At 39.6% G+C, this 14819-nt stretch overlaps 1 protein-coding gene across 1 annotated transcript; it reads right to left on the bottom strand.

The window, feature by feature from the left end:
* Positions 1-13777: 13777 nt before the first annotated feature.
* Positions 13778-14599, bottom strand: LOC145995100 (uncharacterized; the record flags this gene model as incomplete). The annotated part of the gene is made up of 2 exons (XM_083131636.1): positions 14426-14599; positions 13778-13975 (listed from the first exon to the last, which is right to left on the bottom strand). Coding segments are annotated over exons 1-2 (372 nt in total), but the record flags the coding sequence as incomplete, so codon positions are not given.
* Between the last annotated feature and the right edge of the window lie 220 nt (positions 14600-14819).

Here is a 14819-nt window from a genome sequence, read left to right as displayed (position 1 = left end):
CTGTTCAACCAGAAGTTGAAGTAGAACATGAGGAGTTGAAGAAAGATATTGATGAAAAACCTCCAAAGGTAGAGTCAGCGGGAAGCAAAATAACGTTAGCAAAAGATTTGGAAGCAGAAATTGTCAAAGAAGACGTTTCCAGAGAAAAGCGCACAGAGGAAATAACAGAAGAAGCAATTGGGATAACGGAGGATGTGCTACCATCATCGAAAATAACTGAAGTTGTTGAAGAGGAATTAATGAAAGAGATAATAACAAAGGATGAGGTTGACATTAGCGAAAAGGTTGTTGACAAGGAGGTAGAATTAGTGAAAGATGAAGAAGGAAAGGAAATCGAAGGAATTGTTTCTCCAACTCCATCTGTTGAGGAGAAGGTTGTCGAAGAGAAAGAGGAGATAGAAGTAATTGAGAGTGTTGTGAGTGAAGGGAAAGAGATTGTTGAATCTGATGAAATTGTTGAGGAAGTTGTTCATAAAATAGTTAGCAAGGAATTAGATGAAAGTGTTGTTGAAGAATTTGGGGAGAGGTTAGAATCAGTATCTGGTGAGGATATTGTTAAGGAGGTAAAGGAAGTGATCAAACCAATAGTGGAAAAAATTCCACAAGAAAGTGTCTCTGAAGAAGTAGAAATTGAGTTGGTGGCTGTAGAAGTGGATGAGGAAAGAAAGGAAGCCGAGAAGATAGAAGGCGAAATTTCAATTGCCTCGATTCCTTCTACAGCCGTAGAAACAATTCGGAGTGTTCCGGATTCTAAAGTCGATAAGGAGGTCATCGAAGTGTCCGAGAAAGTTGAAATGGATGAGAAGAAAACGGAAGAGGTAGACAAGCCATCTGATATAGGAGAGGAGAAGGAAGAACTGCAAAGATACGAGGTTGCAGAAGAGAAATTGGAAGCAAGAAAGATATCTTTGGAAGCCGAAATTCCAGCCGTTGAAGTTATTACAGATGGTGGCTCTCCTGAAAAGGAAGTCGCTGAAGAAGGTGTGGAGGAAGCGCCGTGTGAAGAAACGAAAGTATCAAGAAGGGAACGTCCAACTCAAGAAGTCGAAGAAGAGATTAGGGCTGAAGAAGAAATTGAAAAGGAAGTTGATGTAGAGGAAGAACATGAAATTGAAACAGAGGAGAAACCTGAGGGTGTTTCTGCAAAAGAAGAATCGGAAGTAACAAAATTAGTACCCGAAATTTCTGAAGTTGATGTTTCCAAAAAGATGAAGGAGGATTTGTCAGCGCCTGCCATTTCATATGATGCTGGAGAAGAGAAAGAGGAGTCCATTGCAGAAGAAGTGGAGGTTAAGGAAAGTGTTGTTCCATGTGAAGGTGAGGTGAAAGCTGTTCAACCAGAAGTTGAAGTAGAACATGAGGAGTTGAAGAAAGATATTGATGAAAAACCTCCAAAGGTAGAGTCAGCGGGAAGCAAAATAACGTTAGCAAAAGATTTGGAAGCAGAAATTGTCAAAGAAGACGTTTCCAGAGAAAAGCGCACAGAGGAAATAACAGAAGAAGCAATTGGGATAACGGAGGATGTGCTACCATCATCGAAAATAACTGAAGTTGTTGAAGAGGAATTAATGAAAGAGATAATAACAAAGGATGAGGTTGACATTAGCGAAAAGGTTGTTGACAAGGAGGTAGAATTAGTGAAAGATGAAGAAGGAAAGGAAATCGAAGGAATTGTTTCTCCAACTCCATCTGTTGAGGAGAAGGTTGTCGAAGAGAAAGAGGAGATAGAAGTAATTGAGAGTGTTGTGAGTGAAGGGAAAGAGATTGTTGAATCTGATGAAATTGTTGAGGAAGTTGTTCATAAAATAGTTAGCAAGGAATTAGATGAAAGTGTTGTTGAAGAATTTGGGGAGAGGTTAGAATCAGTATCTGGTGAGGATATTGTTAAGGAGGTAAAGGAAGTGATCAAACCAATAGTGGAAGAAATTCCACAAGAAAGTGTCTCTGAAGAAGTAGAAATTGAGTTGGTGGCTGTAGAAGTGGATGAGGAAAGAAAGGAAGCCGAGAAGATAGAAGGCGAAATTTCAATTGCCTCGATTCCTTCTACAGCCGTAGAAACAATTCGGAGTGTTCCGGATTCTAAAGTCGATAAGGAGGTCATCGAAGTGTCCGAGAAAGTTGAAATGGATGAGAAGAAAACGGAAGAGGTAGACAAGCCATCTGATATAGGAGAGGAGAAGGAAGAACTGCAAAGATACGAGGTTGCAGAAGAGAAATTGGAAGCAAGAAAGATATCTTTGGAAGCCGAAATTCCAGCCGTTGAAGTTATTACAGATGGTGGCTCTCCTGAAAAGGAAGTCGCTGAAGAAGGTGTGGAGGAAGCGCCGTGTGAAGAAACGAAAGTATCAAGAAGGGAACGTCCAACTCAAGAAGTCGAAGAAGAGATTAGGGCTGAAGAAGAAATTGAAAAGGAAGTTGATGTAGAGGAAGAACATGAAATTGAAACAGAGGAGAAACCTGAGGGTGTTTCTGCAAAAGAAGAATCGGAAGTAACAAAATTAGTACCCGAAATTTCTGAAGTTGATGTTTCCAAAAAGATGAAGGAGGATTTGTCAGCGCCTGCCATTTCATATGATGCTGGAGAAGAGAAAGAGGAGTCCATTGCAGAAGAAGTGGAGGTTAAGGAAAGTGTTGTTCCATGCGAAGGTGAGGTGAAAGCTGTTCAACCAGAAGTTGAAGTAGATCATGAGGAGTTGAAGAAAGATATTGATGAAAAACCTCCAAAGGTAGAGTCAGCCGAAACTAAAATCACTTTAGCAAGAGCTTTGGAAGCAGAAATCCTCAAAGAAGACGTTTGTCAAGAGAAACGCACAGAGGAAATAACAGAAGAAACAATTGAGATATCGGAGGATGTGCTACCATCATCGAAAATAACTGAAGTTGTTGAAGAGAAATTAATGAAAGAGATAATAACAAAGGATGAGGTTGAAATTAGCGAAAAGGTTGTTGACGAGGAGGTAGAAATAGTGAAAGATACAGAAGAAAAACAAACAAAGGGAATTATTACTCCAACTCCATCTGTCGAGAAGAGTGTTGTCGAAGAGAAAGAGGAGATGGAAGTAATTGAGAGTGTTGTGAGTGAATTTAAAGAATTGGTTGAATCTGATGAAATTGTTGGGGAAGTTATTGATAAATTAGTTAGCAAGGAATTAGATGAAAGTGTTGTTGAAGAAGTTGCGGAGAGATTAGAATCAGTATCTGTTACTTTAGTTTCTGGTGAGGATATTGTTAAGGAGGTAAAGGAAGTGATCGAACCAATAGTGAAAATAGTACCTCCAGAAACCGTCTCTGGTGTAGAAGAATCTGAGGTGGTAGCTCAAAAAGAGGATGAGGAAAGAAAGGAAGCTGAGACGATAGAAGGCGAAATTTCAATTGCCTCTATTCCTTCGAAAACCACAGAAGAAATTGGTAGTGTACCGGATGCTGAAGTCGAGAAGGAGGTTGTCCAAGTGTCAGAAAAAGATAAAATAGATGAGAAGAAAGTGGAAGAAGAAGAGAAACTGTCTGATATAAGAGAAGAGAAGGAAGAGTTACACGGATTCGATGTTACAGAAGGAAAATTGGAAGAAAGAGAAATATCCTTAGAGACGGCAATTCCAGTCGAGGTCGTTATTGCAGAAAGTGCCTCTCCTGAAAAGGAAATCTCTGAAGAAGTTGTGGAGGAAGCACCGTGTGAAGAAAAGAAAGTAACAAAAAGGGAAAGCCCAACTCAAGAAGTGGAAGAAGGGATTATTGCTGAAGAAGAAATTGAAAAGGAAGTTGGTGTAGAGGAAGAACATGAAATTGAAACAGAGGAGAAACCTGAGGGTGTTTCTGAGAAAGTAGAATCGGAAGTAACAGAATTAGTATTCAAAATTTCTGAAGTTGATGTTTCCGAAAAGGTGAAGGAGGATTTGTCAGCACCTGCCATTTCATATGATGCTGGAGAAGAGAAAGAGAAGCCAATTGCAGAAGAAGTGGAGGTTTTAGAAAGTGTTGTTCCATGTGAAGGTGAGGTGAAAGCTGTTCAACAAGAAGTTGAAGTAGAACATGAGGAGTTGAAGAAAGATATTGATGAAAAACCTCCAAAGGTAGAGTCAGCCGAAAGCAAAATCACGTTAGCAAAAGATTTGGAAGCAGAAATTGTCAAAGAAGACGTTTCCAGAGAAAAGCGCACAGAGGAAATAACAGAAGAAGCAATTGGGATAACGGAGGATGTGCTACCATCATCGAAAATAACTGAAGTTGTTGAAGAGGAATTAATGAAAGAGATAATAACAAAGGATGAGGTTGAAATTAGCGAAAAGGTTGTTGACAAGGAGGTAGAATTAGTGAAAGATGAAGAAGGAAAGGAAATCGAAGGAATTGTTTCTCCAACTCCATCTGTTGAGGAGAAGGTTGTCGAAGAGAAAGAGGAGATAGAAGTAATTGAGAGTGTTGTGAGTGAAGGGAAAGAGATTGTTGAATCTGATGAAATTGTTGAGGAAGTTGTTGATAAAATAGTTAGCAAGGAATTAGATGAAAGTGTTGTTGAAGAATTTGGGGAGAGGTTAGAATCAGTATCTGTTACTTTAGTTTCTGGTGAGGATATTGTTAAGGAGGTAAAGGAAGTGATCAAACCAATAGTGGAAGAAATTCCAAAAGAAAGTGTCTCTGAAGAAGTAGAAATTGAGTTGGTAGCTGTAGAAGAGGATGAGGAAAGAAAGGAAGCCGAGAAGATAGAGGGCGAAATTTCAATTGCCTCGATTCCTTCTACAGCCGTAGAAACAATTCGGAGTGTTCCGGATTCTAAAGTCTGTAAGGAGGTCATCGAAGTGTCCGAGAAAGTTGAAATCGGTGAGAAGAAAACGGAAGAGGTTGAGAAGCCATCTGATATAGGAGAGGAGAAGGAAGAACTGCAAAGATACGACGTTGCAGAAGAGAAATTGGAAGCAAGAAAGATATCTTTGGAAACCGAAATTCCAGCCGTTGAAGTTATTACAGAAGGTGCCTCTCCTGAAAAGGAAGTTGCTGAAGAAGGTGTGGAGGAAGCGCCGTGTGAAGAAACGAAAGTATCAAGAAGGGAAAGTCCAACTCAAGAAGTGGAAGAAGAGATTAGGGCTGAAGAAGAAATTGAAAAGGAAGTTGATGTAGAGGAAGAACATGAAATTGAAACAGAGGAGAAACCTGAGGGTGTTTCTGCGAAAGAAGAATCGGAAGTAACAAAATTAGTACCCGAAATTTCCGAAGTTGATGTTTCCAAAAAGATGAAGGAGGATTTGTCAGCACCTGCCATTTCATATGATGCTGGAGAAGAGAAAGAGGAGTCCATTGCAGAAGGAGTGGAGGTTAAGGAAAGTGTTGTTCCATGTGAAGGTGAGGTGAAAGCTGTTCAACCAGAAGTTGAAGTAGATCATGAGGAGTTGAAGAAAGATATTGATGAAAAACCTCCAAAGGTAGAGTCAGCCGAAACTAAAATCACTTTAGCAAGAGCTTTGGAAGCAGAAATCCTCAAAGAAGACGTTTGTCAAGAGAAACGCACAGAGGAAATAACAGAAGAAACAATTGAGATATCGGAGGATGTGCTACCATCATCGAAAATAACTGAAGTTGTTGAAGAGAAATTAATGAAAGAGATAATAACAAAGGATGAGGTTGAAATTAGCGAAAAGGTTGTTGACGAGGAGGTAGAAATAGTGAAAGATACAGAAGAAAAACAAACAAAGGGAATTATTACTCCAACTCCATCTGTCGAGGAGAGTGTTGTCGAAGAGAAAGAGGAGATGGAAGTAATTGAGAGTGTTGTGAGTGAATTTAAAGAATTGGTTGAATCTGATGAAATTGTTGGGGAAGTTATTGATAAATTAGTTAGCAAGGAATTAGATGAAAGTGTTGTTGAAGAAGTTGCGGAGAGATTAGAATCAGTATCTGTTACTTTAGTTTCTGGTGAGGATATTGTTAAGGAGGTAAAGGAAGTGATCGAACCAATAATGAAAATAGTTCCTCCAGAAACCGTCTCTGGTGTAGAAGAATCTGAGGTGGTAGCTCAAAGAGAGGATGAGGAAAGAAAGGAAGCTGAGACGATAGAAGGCGAAATTTCAATTGCCTCTATTCCTTCGAAAACCACAGAAGAAATTGGTAGTGTACCGGATGCTGAAGTCGAGAAGGAGGTTTTCGAAGTGTCAGAAAAAGATAAAATAGATGAGAAGAAAGTGGAAGAAGAAGAGAAACCGTCTGATATAAGAGAAGAGAAGGAAAAGTTACACGGATTCGATGTTACAGAAGGAAAATTGGAAGAAAGAGAAATATCCTTAGAGACGGCAATTCCAGTCGAGGTCGTTATTGCAGAAAGTGCCTCTCCTGAAAAGGAAATCTCTGAAGAAGTTGTGGAGGAAGCACCGTGTGAAGAAAAGAAAGTAACAAAAAGGGAAAGCCCAACTCAAGAAGTGGAAGAAGGGATTATTGCTGAAGAAGAAATTGAAAAGGAAGTTGGTGTAGAGGAAGAACATGAAATTGAAACAGAGGAGAAATCTGAGGGTGTTTCTGAGAAAGTAGAATCGGAAGTAACAGAATTAGTATCCGAAATTTCTGAAGTTGATGTTTCCGAAAAGGTGAAGGAGGATTTGTCAGCACCTGCCATTTCATATGATGCTGGAGAAGAGAAAGAGAAGCCAATTGCAGAAGAAGTGGAGGTTTTAGAAAGTGTTGTTCCATGGGAAGGTGAGGTGAAAGCTGTTCAACCAGAAGTTGAAGTAGAACATGGTGAGTTGAAGAAAGATATTGATGAAAAACCTCCAAAGGTAGAGTCAGCCGAAAGCAAAATCACGTTAGCAAAAGATTTGGAATCAGAAATTGTCAAACAAGACGTTTCCAGAGAAAAACGCACAGAGGAAATAACAGAAGAAGCAATTGAGATATCGGAGGATGTGCTACCATCATCGAAAATAACTGAAGTTGTTGAAGAGGAATTAATGAAAGAGATAATAAAGAAAGATGAGGTTGAAATGAGCGCAAAGGTTGTTGACGAGGGTGTAGAAATAGTGAAAGATACAGAAGAAAAGGAAATCGAAGGAATTGTTTCTCCAACTCCATCTGTTGAGGAGAAGGTTGTCGAAGAGAAAGAGGAGATAGAAGTAATTGAGAGTGTTGTGAGTGAAGGGAAAGAGATTGTTGAATCTGATGAAATTGTTGAGCAAGTTGTTGATAAAATAGTTAGCAAGGAATTAGATGAAAGTGTTGTTGAAGAATTTGGGGAGAGGTTAGAATCAGTATCTGTTACTTTAGTTTCTGGTGAGGATATTGTTAAGGAGGTAAAGGAAGTGATCAAACCAATAGTGGAAGAAATTCCAAAAGAAAGTGTCTCTGAAGAAGTAGAAATTGAGTTGGTAGCTGTAGAAGAGGATGAGGAAAGAAAGGAAGCCGAGAAGATAGAGGGCGAAATTTCAATTGCCTCGATTCCTTCTACAGCCGTAGAAACAATTGGTAGTGTTGCGGATTCTAAAGTCGATAAGGAGGTCATCGAAGTGTCCGAGAAAGTTGAAATCGGTGAGAAGAAAACAGAAGAGGTAGAGAAGCCATCTGATATAGGAGAGGAGAAGGAAGAACTGCAAAGATACGAGGTTGCAGAAGAGAAATTGGAAGCAAGAAAGATATCTTTGGAAACCGAAATTCCAGCCGTTGAAGTTACTACAGAAGGTGCCTCTCCTGAAAAGGAAGTTGCTGAAGAAGGTGTGGAGGAAGCGCCGTGTGAAGAAACGAAAGTATCAAGAAGGGAAAGTCCAACTCAAGAAGTGGAAGAAGAGATTAGGGCTGAAGAAGAAATTGAAAAGGAAGTTGATGTAGAGGAAGAACATGAAATTGAAACAGAGGAGAAACCTGAGGGTGTTTCTGCGAAAGAAGAATCGGAAGTAACAAAATTAGTACCCGAAATTTCCGAAGTTGATGTTTCCAAAAAGATGAAGGAGGATTTGTCAGCACCTGTCATTTCATATGATGCTGGAGAAGAGAAAGAGGAGTCCATTGCAGAAGGAGTGGAGGTTAAGGAAAGTGTTGTTCCATGTGAAGGTGAGGTGAAAGCTGTTCAATCAGAAGTTGAAGTAGATCATGAGGAGTTGAAGAAAGATATTGATGAAAAACCTCCAAAGGTAGAGTCAGCCGAAACTAAAATCACTTTAGCAAGAGCTTTGGAAGCAGAAATCCTCAAAGAAGACGTTTCTCAAGAGAAACGCACAGAGGAAATAACAGAAGAAACAATTGAGATATCGGAGGATGTGCTACCATCATCGAAAATAACTGAAGTTGTTGAAGAGAAATTAATGAAAGAGATAATAACAAAGGATGAGGTTGAAATTAGCGAAAAGGTTGTTGACGAGGAGGTAGAAATAGTGAAAGATACAGAAGAAAAACAAACAAAGGGAATTATTACTCCAACTCCATCTGTCGAGGAGAGTGTTGTCGAAGAGAAAGAGGAGATGGAAGTAATTGAGAGTGTTGTGAGTGAAGGTAAAGAATTGGTTGAATCTGATGAAATTGTTGGGGAAGTTGTTGATAAATTAGTTAGCAAGGAATTAGATGAAAGTGTTGTTGAAGAAGTTGCGGAGAGATTAGAATCAGTATCTGTTACTTTAGTTTCTGGTGAGGATATTGTTAAGGAGGTAAAGGAAGTGATCGAACCAATAGTGAAAAAAGTTCCTCCAGAAACCGTCTCTGGTGTAGAAGAATCTGAGGTGGTAGCTCAAAAAGAGGATGAGGAAAGAAAGGAAGCTGAGACGATAGAAGGCGAAATTTCAATTGCCTCTATTCCTTCGAAAACCACAGAAGAAATTGGTAGTGTACCGGATGCTGAAGTCGAGAAGGAGGTTGTCCAAGTGTCAGAAAAAGATAAAATAGATGAGAAGAAAGTGGAAGAAGAAGAGAAACCGTCTGATATAAGAGAAGAGAAGGAAGAGTTACACGGATTCGATGTTACAGAAGGAAAATTGGAAGAAAGAGAAATATCCTTAGAGACGGCAATTCCAGTCGAGGTCGTTATTGCAGAAAGTGCCTCTCCTGAAAAGGAAATCTCTGAAGAAGTTGTGGAGGAAGCACCGTGTGAAGAAATGAAAGTAACAAAAAGGGAAAGCCCAACTCAAGAAGTGGAAGAAGGGATTATTGCTGAAGAAGAAATTGAAAAGGAAGTTGGTGTAGAGGAAGAACATGAAATTGAAACAGAGGAGAAACCTGAGGGTGTTTCTGAGAAAGTAGAATCGGAAGTAACAGAATTAGTATCCGAAATTTCTGAAGTTGATGTTTCCGAAAAGGTGAAGGAGGATTTGTCAGCACCTGCCATTTCATATGATGCTGGAGAAGAGAAAGAGAAGCCAATTGCAGAAGAAGTGGAGGTTTTAGAAAGTGTTGTTCCATGTGAAGGTGAGGTGAAAGCTGTTCAACCAGAAGTTGAAGTAGAACATGAGGAGTTGAAGAAAGATATTGATGAAAAACCTCCAAAGGTAGAGTCAGCGGGAAGCAAAATAACGTTAGCAAAAGATTTGGAAGCAGAAATTGTCAAAGAAGACGTTTCCAGAGAAAAGCGCACAGAGGAAATAACAGAAGAAGCAATTGGGATAACGGAGGATGTGCTACCATCATCGAAAATAACTGAAGTTGTTGAAGAGGAATTAATGAAAGAGATAATAACAAAGGATGAGGTTGACATTAGCGAAAAGGTTGTTGACAAGGAGGTAGAATTAGTGAAAGATGAAGAAGGAAAGGAAATCGAAGGAATTGTTTCTCCAACTCCATCTGTTGAGGAGAAGGTTGTCGAAGAGAAAGAGGAGATAGAAGTAATTGAGAGTGTTGTGAGTGAAGGGAAAGAGATTGTTGAATCTGATGAAATTGTTGAGGAAGTTGTTGATAAAATAGTTAGCAAGGAATTAGATGAAAGTGTTGTTGAAGAATTTGGGGAGAGGTTAGAATCAGTATCTGGTGAGGATATTGTTAAGGAGGTAAAGGAAGTGATCAAACCAATAGTGGAAGAAATTCCACAAGAAAGTGTCTCTGAAGAAGTAGAAATTGAGTTGGTGGCTGTAGAAGAGGATGAGGAAAGAAAGGAAGCCGAGAAGATAGAAGGCGAAATTTCAATTGCCTCGATTCCTTCTACAGCCGTAGAAACAATTCGGAGTGTTCCGGATTCTAAAGTCGATAAGGAGGTCATCGAAGTGTCCGAGAATGTTGAAATGGATGAGAAGAAAACGGAAGAGGTAGACAAGCCATCTGATATAGGAGAGGAGAAGGAAGAACTGCAAAGATACGAGGTTGCAGAAGAGAAATTGGAAGCAAGAAAGATATCTTTGGAAACCGAAATTCCAGCCGTTGAAGTTATTACAGAAGGTGGCTCTCCTGAAAAGGAAGTCGCTGAACAAGGTGTGGAGGAAGCGCCGTGTGAAGAAACGAAAGTATCAAGAAGGGAAAGTCCAACTCAAGAAGTGGAAGAAGAGATTAGGGCTGAAGAAGAAATTGAAAAGGAAGTTGATGTAGAGGAAGAACATGAAATTGAAACAGAGGAGAAACCTGAGGGTGTTTCTGCGAAAGAAGAATTGGAAGTAACAAAATTAGTACCCGAAATTTCTGAAGTTGATGTTTCCAAAAAGATGAAGGAGGATTTGTCAGCACCTGCCATTTCATATGATGCTGGAGAAGAGAAAGAGGAGTCCATTGCAGAAGAAGTGGAGGTTAAGGAAAGTGTTGTTCCATGTGAAGGTGAGGTGAAAGCTGTTCAACCAGAAGTTGAAGTAGATCATGAGCAGTTTAAGAAAGATATTGATGAAAAACCTCCAAAGGTAGAGTTAGCCGAAACTAAAATCACTTTAGCTAGAGCTTTGGAAGCAGAAATCCTCAAAGAAGACGTTTGTCAAGAGAAACGCACAGAGGAAATAACAGAAGAAACAATTGAGATATCGGAGGATGTGCTACCACCATCGAAAATAACTGAAGTTGTTGAAGAGAAATTAATGAAAGAGATAATAACAAAGGATGAGGTTGAAATTAGCGAAAAGGTTGTTGACGAGGAGGTAGAAATAGTGAAAGATACAGAAGAAAAACAAACAAAGGGAATTATTACTCCAACTCCATCTGTCGAGGAGAGTGTTGTCGAAGAGAAAGAGGAGATGGAAGTAATTGAGAGTGTTGTGAGTGAAGGTAAAGAATTGGTTGAATCTGATGAAATTGTTGGGGAAGTTGTTGATAATTTAGTTAGCAAGGAATTAGATGAAACTGTTGTTGAAGAAGTTGCGGAGAGATTAGAATCAGTATCTGTTACTTTAGTTTCTGGTGAGGATATTGTTAAGGAGGTAAAGGAAGTGATCGAACCAATAGTGAAAAAAGTTCCTCCAGAAACCGTCTCTGGTGTAGAAGAATCTGAGGTGGTAGCTCAAAAAGAGGATGAGGAAAGAAAGGAAGCTGAGACGATAGAAGGCGAAATTTCAATTGCCTCTATTCCTTCGAAAACCACAGAAGAAATTGGTAGTGTACCGGATGCTGAAGTCGAGAAGGAGGTTGTCCAAGTGTCAGAAAAAGATAAAATAGATGAGAAGAAAGTGGAAGAAGAAGAGAAACCGTCTGATATAAGAGAAGAGAAGGAAGAATTACACGGATTCGATGTTACAGAAGGAAAATTGGAAGAAAGAGAAATATCCTTAGAGACGGCAATTCCAGTCGAGGTCGTTATTGCAGAAAGTGCCTCTCCTGAAAAGGAAATCTCTGAAGAAGTTGTGGAGGAAGCACCATGTGAGGAAAAGAAAGTAACAAAAAGGGAAAGCCCAACTCAAGAAGTGGAAGAAGGGATTATTGCTGAAGAAGAAATTGAAAAGGAAGTTGGTGTAGAGGAAGAACATGAAATTGAAACAGAGGTGAAACCTGAGGGTGTTTCTGAGAAAGTAGAATCGGAAGTAACAGAATTAGTATCCGAAATTTCTGAAGTTGATGTTTCCGAAAAGGTGAAGGAGGATTTGTCAGCACCTGCCATTTCATATGATGCTGGAGAAGAGAAAGAGAAACCAATTGCTGAAGAAGTGGAGGTTTTAGAAAGTGTTGTTCCATGTGAAGGTGAGGTGAAAGCTGTTCAACCAGAAGTTGAAGTAGAACATGAGGAGTTGAAGAAAGATATTGATGAAAAACTTCCAAAGGTAGAGTCAGCCGAAAGCAAAATCACGTTAGCAAAAGATTTGGAAGCAGAAATTGTCAAAGAAGGCGTTTCCAGAGAAAAACGCACAGAGGAAATAACAGAAGAAGCAATTGGGATAACGGAGGATGTGCTACCATCATCGAAAATAACTGAAGTTGTTGAAGAGGAATTAATGAAAGAGATAATAACAGAAGATGAGGTTGAAATTAGCGAAAAGGTTGTTGGCAAGGAGTTAGAAATAGTGAGAGATGAGGAAGGAAAGGAAATCGAAGGAATTGTTTCTCCAAGTCCATCTGTTGAGGAGAAGGTTGTCGAAGAGAGAGAGGAGATAGAAGTAATTGAGAGTGTTGTGAGTGAAGGGAAAGAGATTGTTGAATCTGTTGAAAGTGTTGTTGAAGGATTTGGGGAGATGTTAGAATCAGTATCTGTTACTTTAGTTTCTGGTGAGGATATTGTTAAGGAGGTAAAGGAAGTGATCAAACCAATAGTGGAAGAAATTCCAAAAGAAAGTGTCTCTGAAGAAGTAGAAATTGAGTTGGTGGCTGTAGAAGAGGATGAGGAAAGAAAGGAAGCCGAGAAGGTAGAAGGCGAAATTTCAATTGCCTCGATTCCTTCTACAGCCGTAGAAACAATTCGGAGTGTTCCGGATTCTAAAGTCTGTAAGGAGGTCATCGAAGTGTCCGAGAAAGTTGAAATGGATGAGAAGATAACGGAAGAGGGAGACAAGCCATCTGATATAGGAGAGGAGAAGGAAGAACTGCAAAGATACGAGGTTGCAGAAGAGAAATTGGAAGCAAGAAAGATATCTTTGGAAGCCGAAATTCCAGCCGTTGAAGTTATTAGAGAAGGTGGCTCTCCTGAAAAGGAAGTCGCTGAAGAAGGTGTGGAGGAAGCGCCGTGTGAAGAACCGAAAGTATCAAGAAGGGAACGTCCAACTCAAGAAGTGGAAGAAGAGATTAGGGCTGAAGAAGAAATTGAAAAGGAAGTTGATGTAGAGGAAGAACATGAAATTGAAACAGAGGAGAAACCTGAGGGTGTTTCTGCGAAAGAAGAATCGGAAATAACAAAATTAGTACCCGAAATTTCTGAAGTTGATGTTTCCAAAAAGATGAAGGAGGATTTGTCAGCACCTGCCATTTCATATGATGCTGGAGAAGAGAAAGAGGAGTCCATTGCAGAAGAAGTGGAGGTTAAGGAAAGTGTTGTTCCATGTGAAGGTGAGGTGAAAGTTGTTCAACCAGAAGTTGAAGTAGATCATGAGGAGTTGAAGAAAGATATTGATGAAAAACCTCCAAAGGTAGAGTCAGCCGAAACTAAAATCACTTTAGCAAGAGCTTTGGAAACAGAAATCCTCAAAGAAGACGTTTGTCAAGAGAAACGCACAGAGGAAATAACAGAAGAAACAATTGAGATATCGGAGGATGTGCTACCATCATCGAAAATAACTGAAGTTGTTGAAGAGAAATTAATGAAAGAGATAATAACAAAGGATGAGGTTGAAATTAGCGAAAAGGTTGTTGACGAGGAGGTAGAAATAGTGAAAGATACAGAAGAAAAACAAACAAAGGGAATTATTACTCCAACTCCATCTGTCGAGGAGAGTGTTGTCGAAGAGAAAGAGGAGATGGAAGTAATTGAGAGTGTTGTGATAGATGGTAAAGAATTGGTTGAATCTGATGAAATTGTTGGGGAAGTTGTTGATAAATTAGTTAGCAAGGAATTAGATGAAACTGTTGTTGAAGAAGTTGTGGAGAGATTAGAATCAGTATCTGTTACTTTAGTTTCCGGTGAGGATATTGTTAAGGAGGTAAAGGAAGTGATCGAACCAATAGTGAAAAAAGTTCCTCCAGAAACCGTCTCTGGTGTAGAAGAATCTGAGGTGGTAGCTCAAAAAGAGGATGAGGAAAGAAAGGAAGCTGAGACGATAGAAGGCGAAATTTCAATTGCCTCTATTCCTTCGAAAACCACAGAAGAAATTGGTAGTGTACCGGATGCTGAAGTCGAGAAGGAGGTTGTCCAAGTGTCAGAAAAAGATAAAATAGATGAGAAGAAAGTGGAAGAAGAAGAGAAACCGTCTGATATAAGAGAAGAGAAGGAAGAGTTACACGGATTCGATGTTACAGAAGGAAAATTGGAAGAAAGAGAAATATCCTTAGAGACGGCAATTCCAGTCGAGGTCGTTATTGCAGAAAGTGCCTCTCCTGAAAAGGAAATCTCTGAAGAAGTTGTGGAGGAAGCACCGTGTGAAGAAAAGAAAGTAACAAAAAGGGAAAGCCCAACTCAAGAAGTGGAAGAAGGGATTATTGCTGAAGAAGAAATTGAAAAGGAAGTTGGTGTAGAGGAAGAACATGAAATTGAAACAGAGGAGAAACCTGAGGGTGTTTCTGAGAAAGTAGAATCGGAAGTAACAGAATTAGTATTCAAAATTTCTGAAGTTGATGTTTCCGAAAAGGTGAAGGAGGATTTGTCAGCACCTGCCATTTCATATGATGCTGGAGAAGAGAAAGAGAAGCCAATTGCAGAAGAAGTGGAGGTTAAGGAAAGTGTTGTTCCATGTGAAGGTGAGGTGAAAGTTGTTCAACCAGAAGTTGAAGTAGATCATGAGGAGTTGAAGAAAGATATTGATGAAAAACCTCCAAAGGTAGAGTCAGCCGAAACTAAAATCACGTTAGCAAAAGATTTGGAAGCAGAAATTGTCAAA

This window comes from Lepisma saccharinum, chromosome 11, assembly GCF_977018435.1.
Source record: "Lepisma saccharinum chromosome 11, izLepSacc3.1, whole genome shotgun sequence".
NCBI lineage: Eukaryota > Metazoa > Arthropoda > Insecta > Zygentoma > Lepismatidae > Lepisma > Lepisma saccharinum.
The sequence above is the reverse complement of the archived record's forward strand: the minus strand, read 5'-3'. Positions and strand labels throughout refer to the sequence as shown.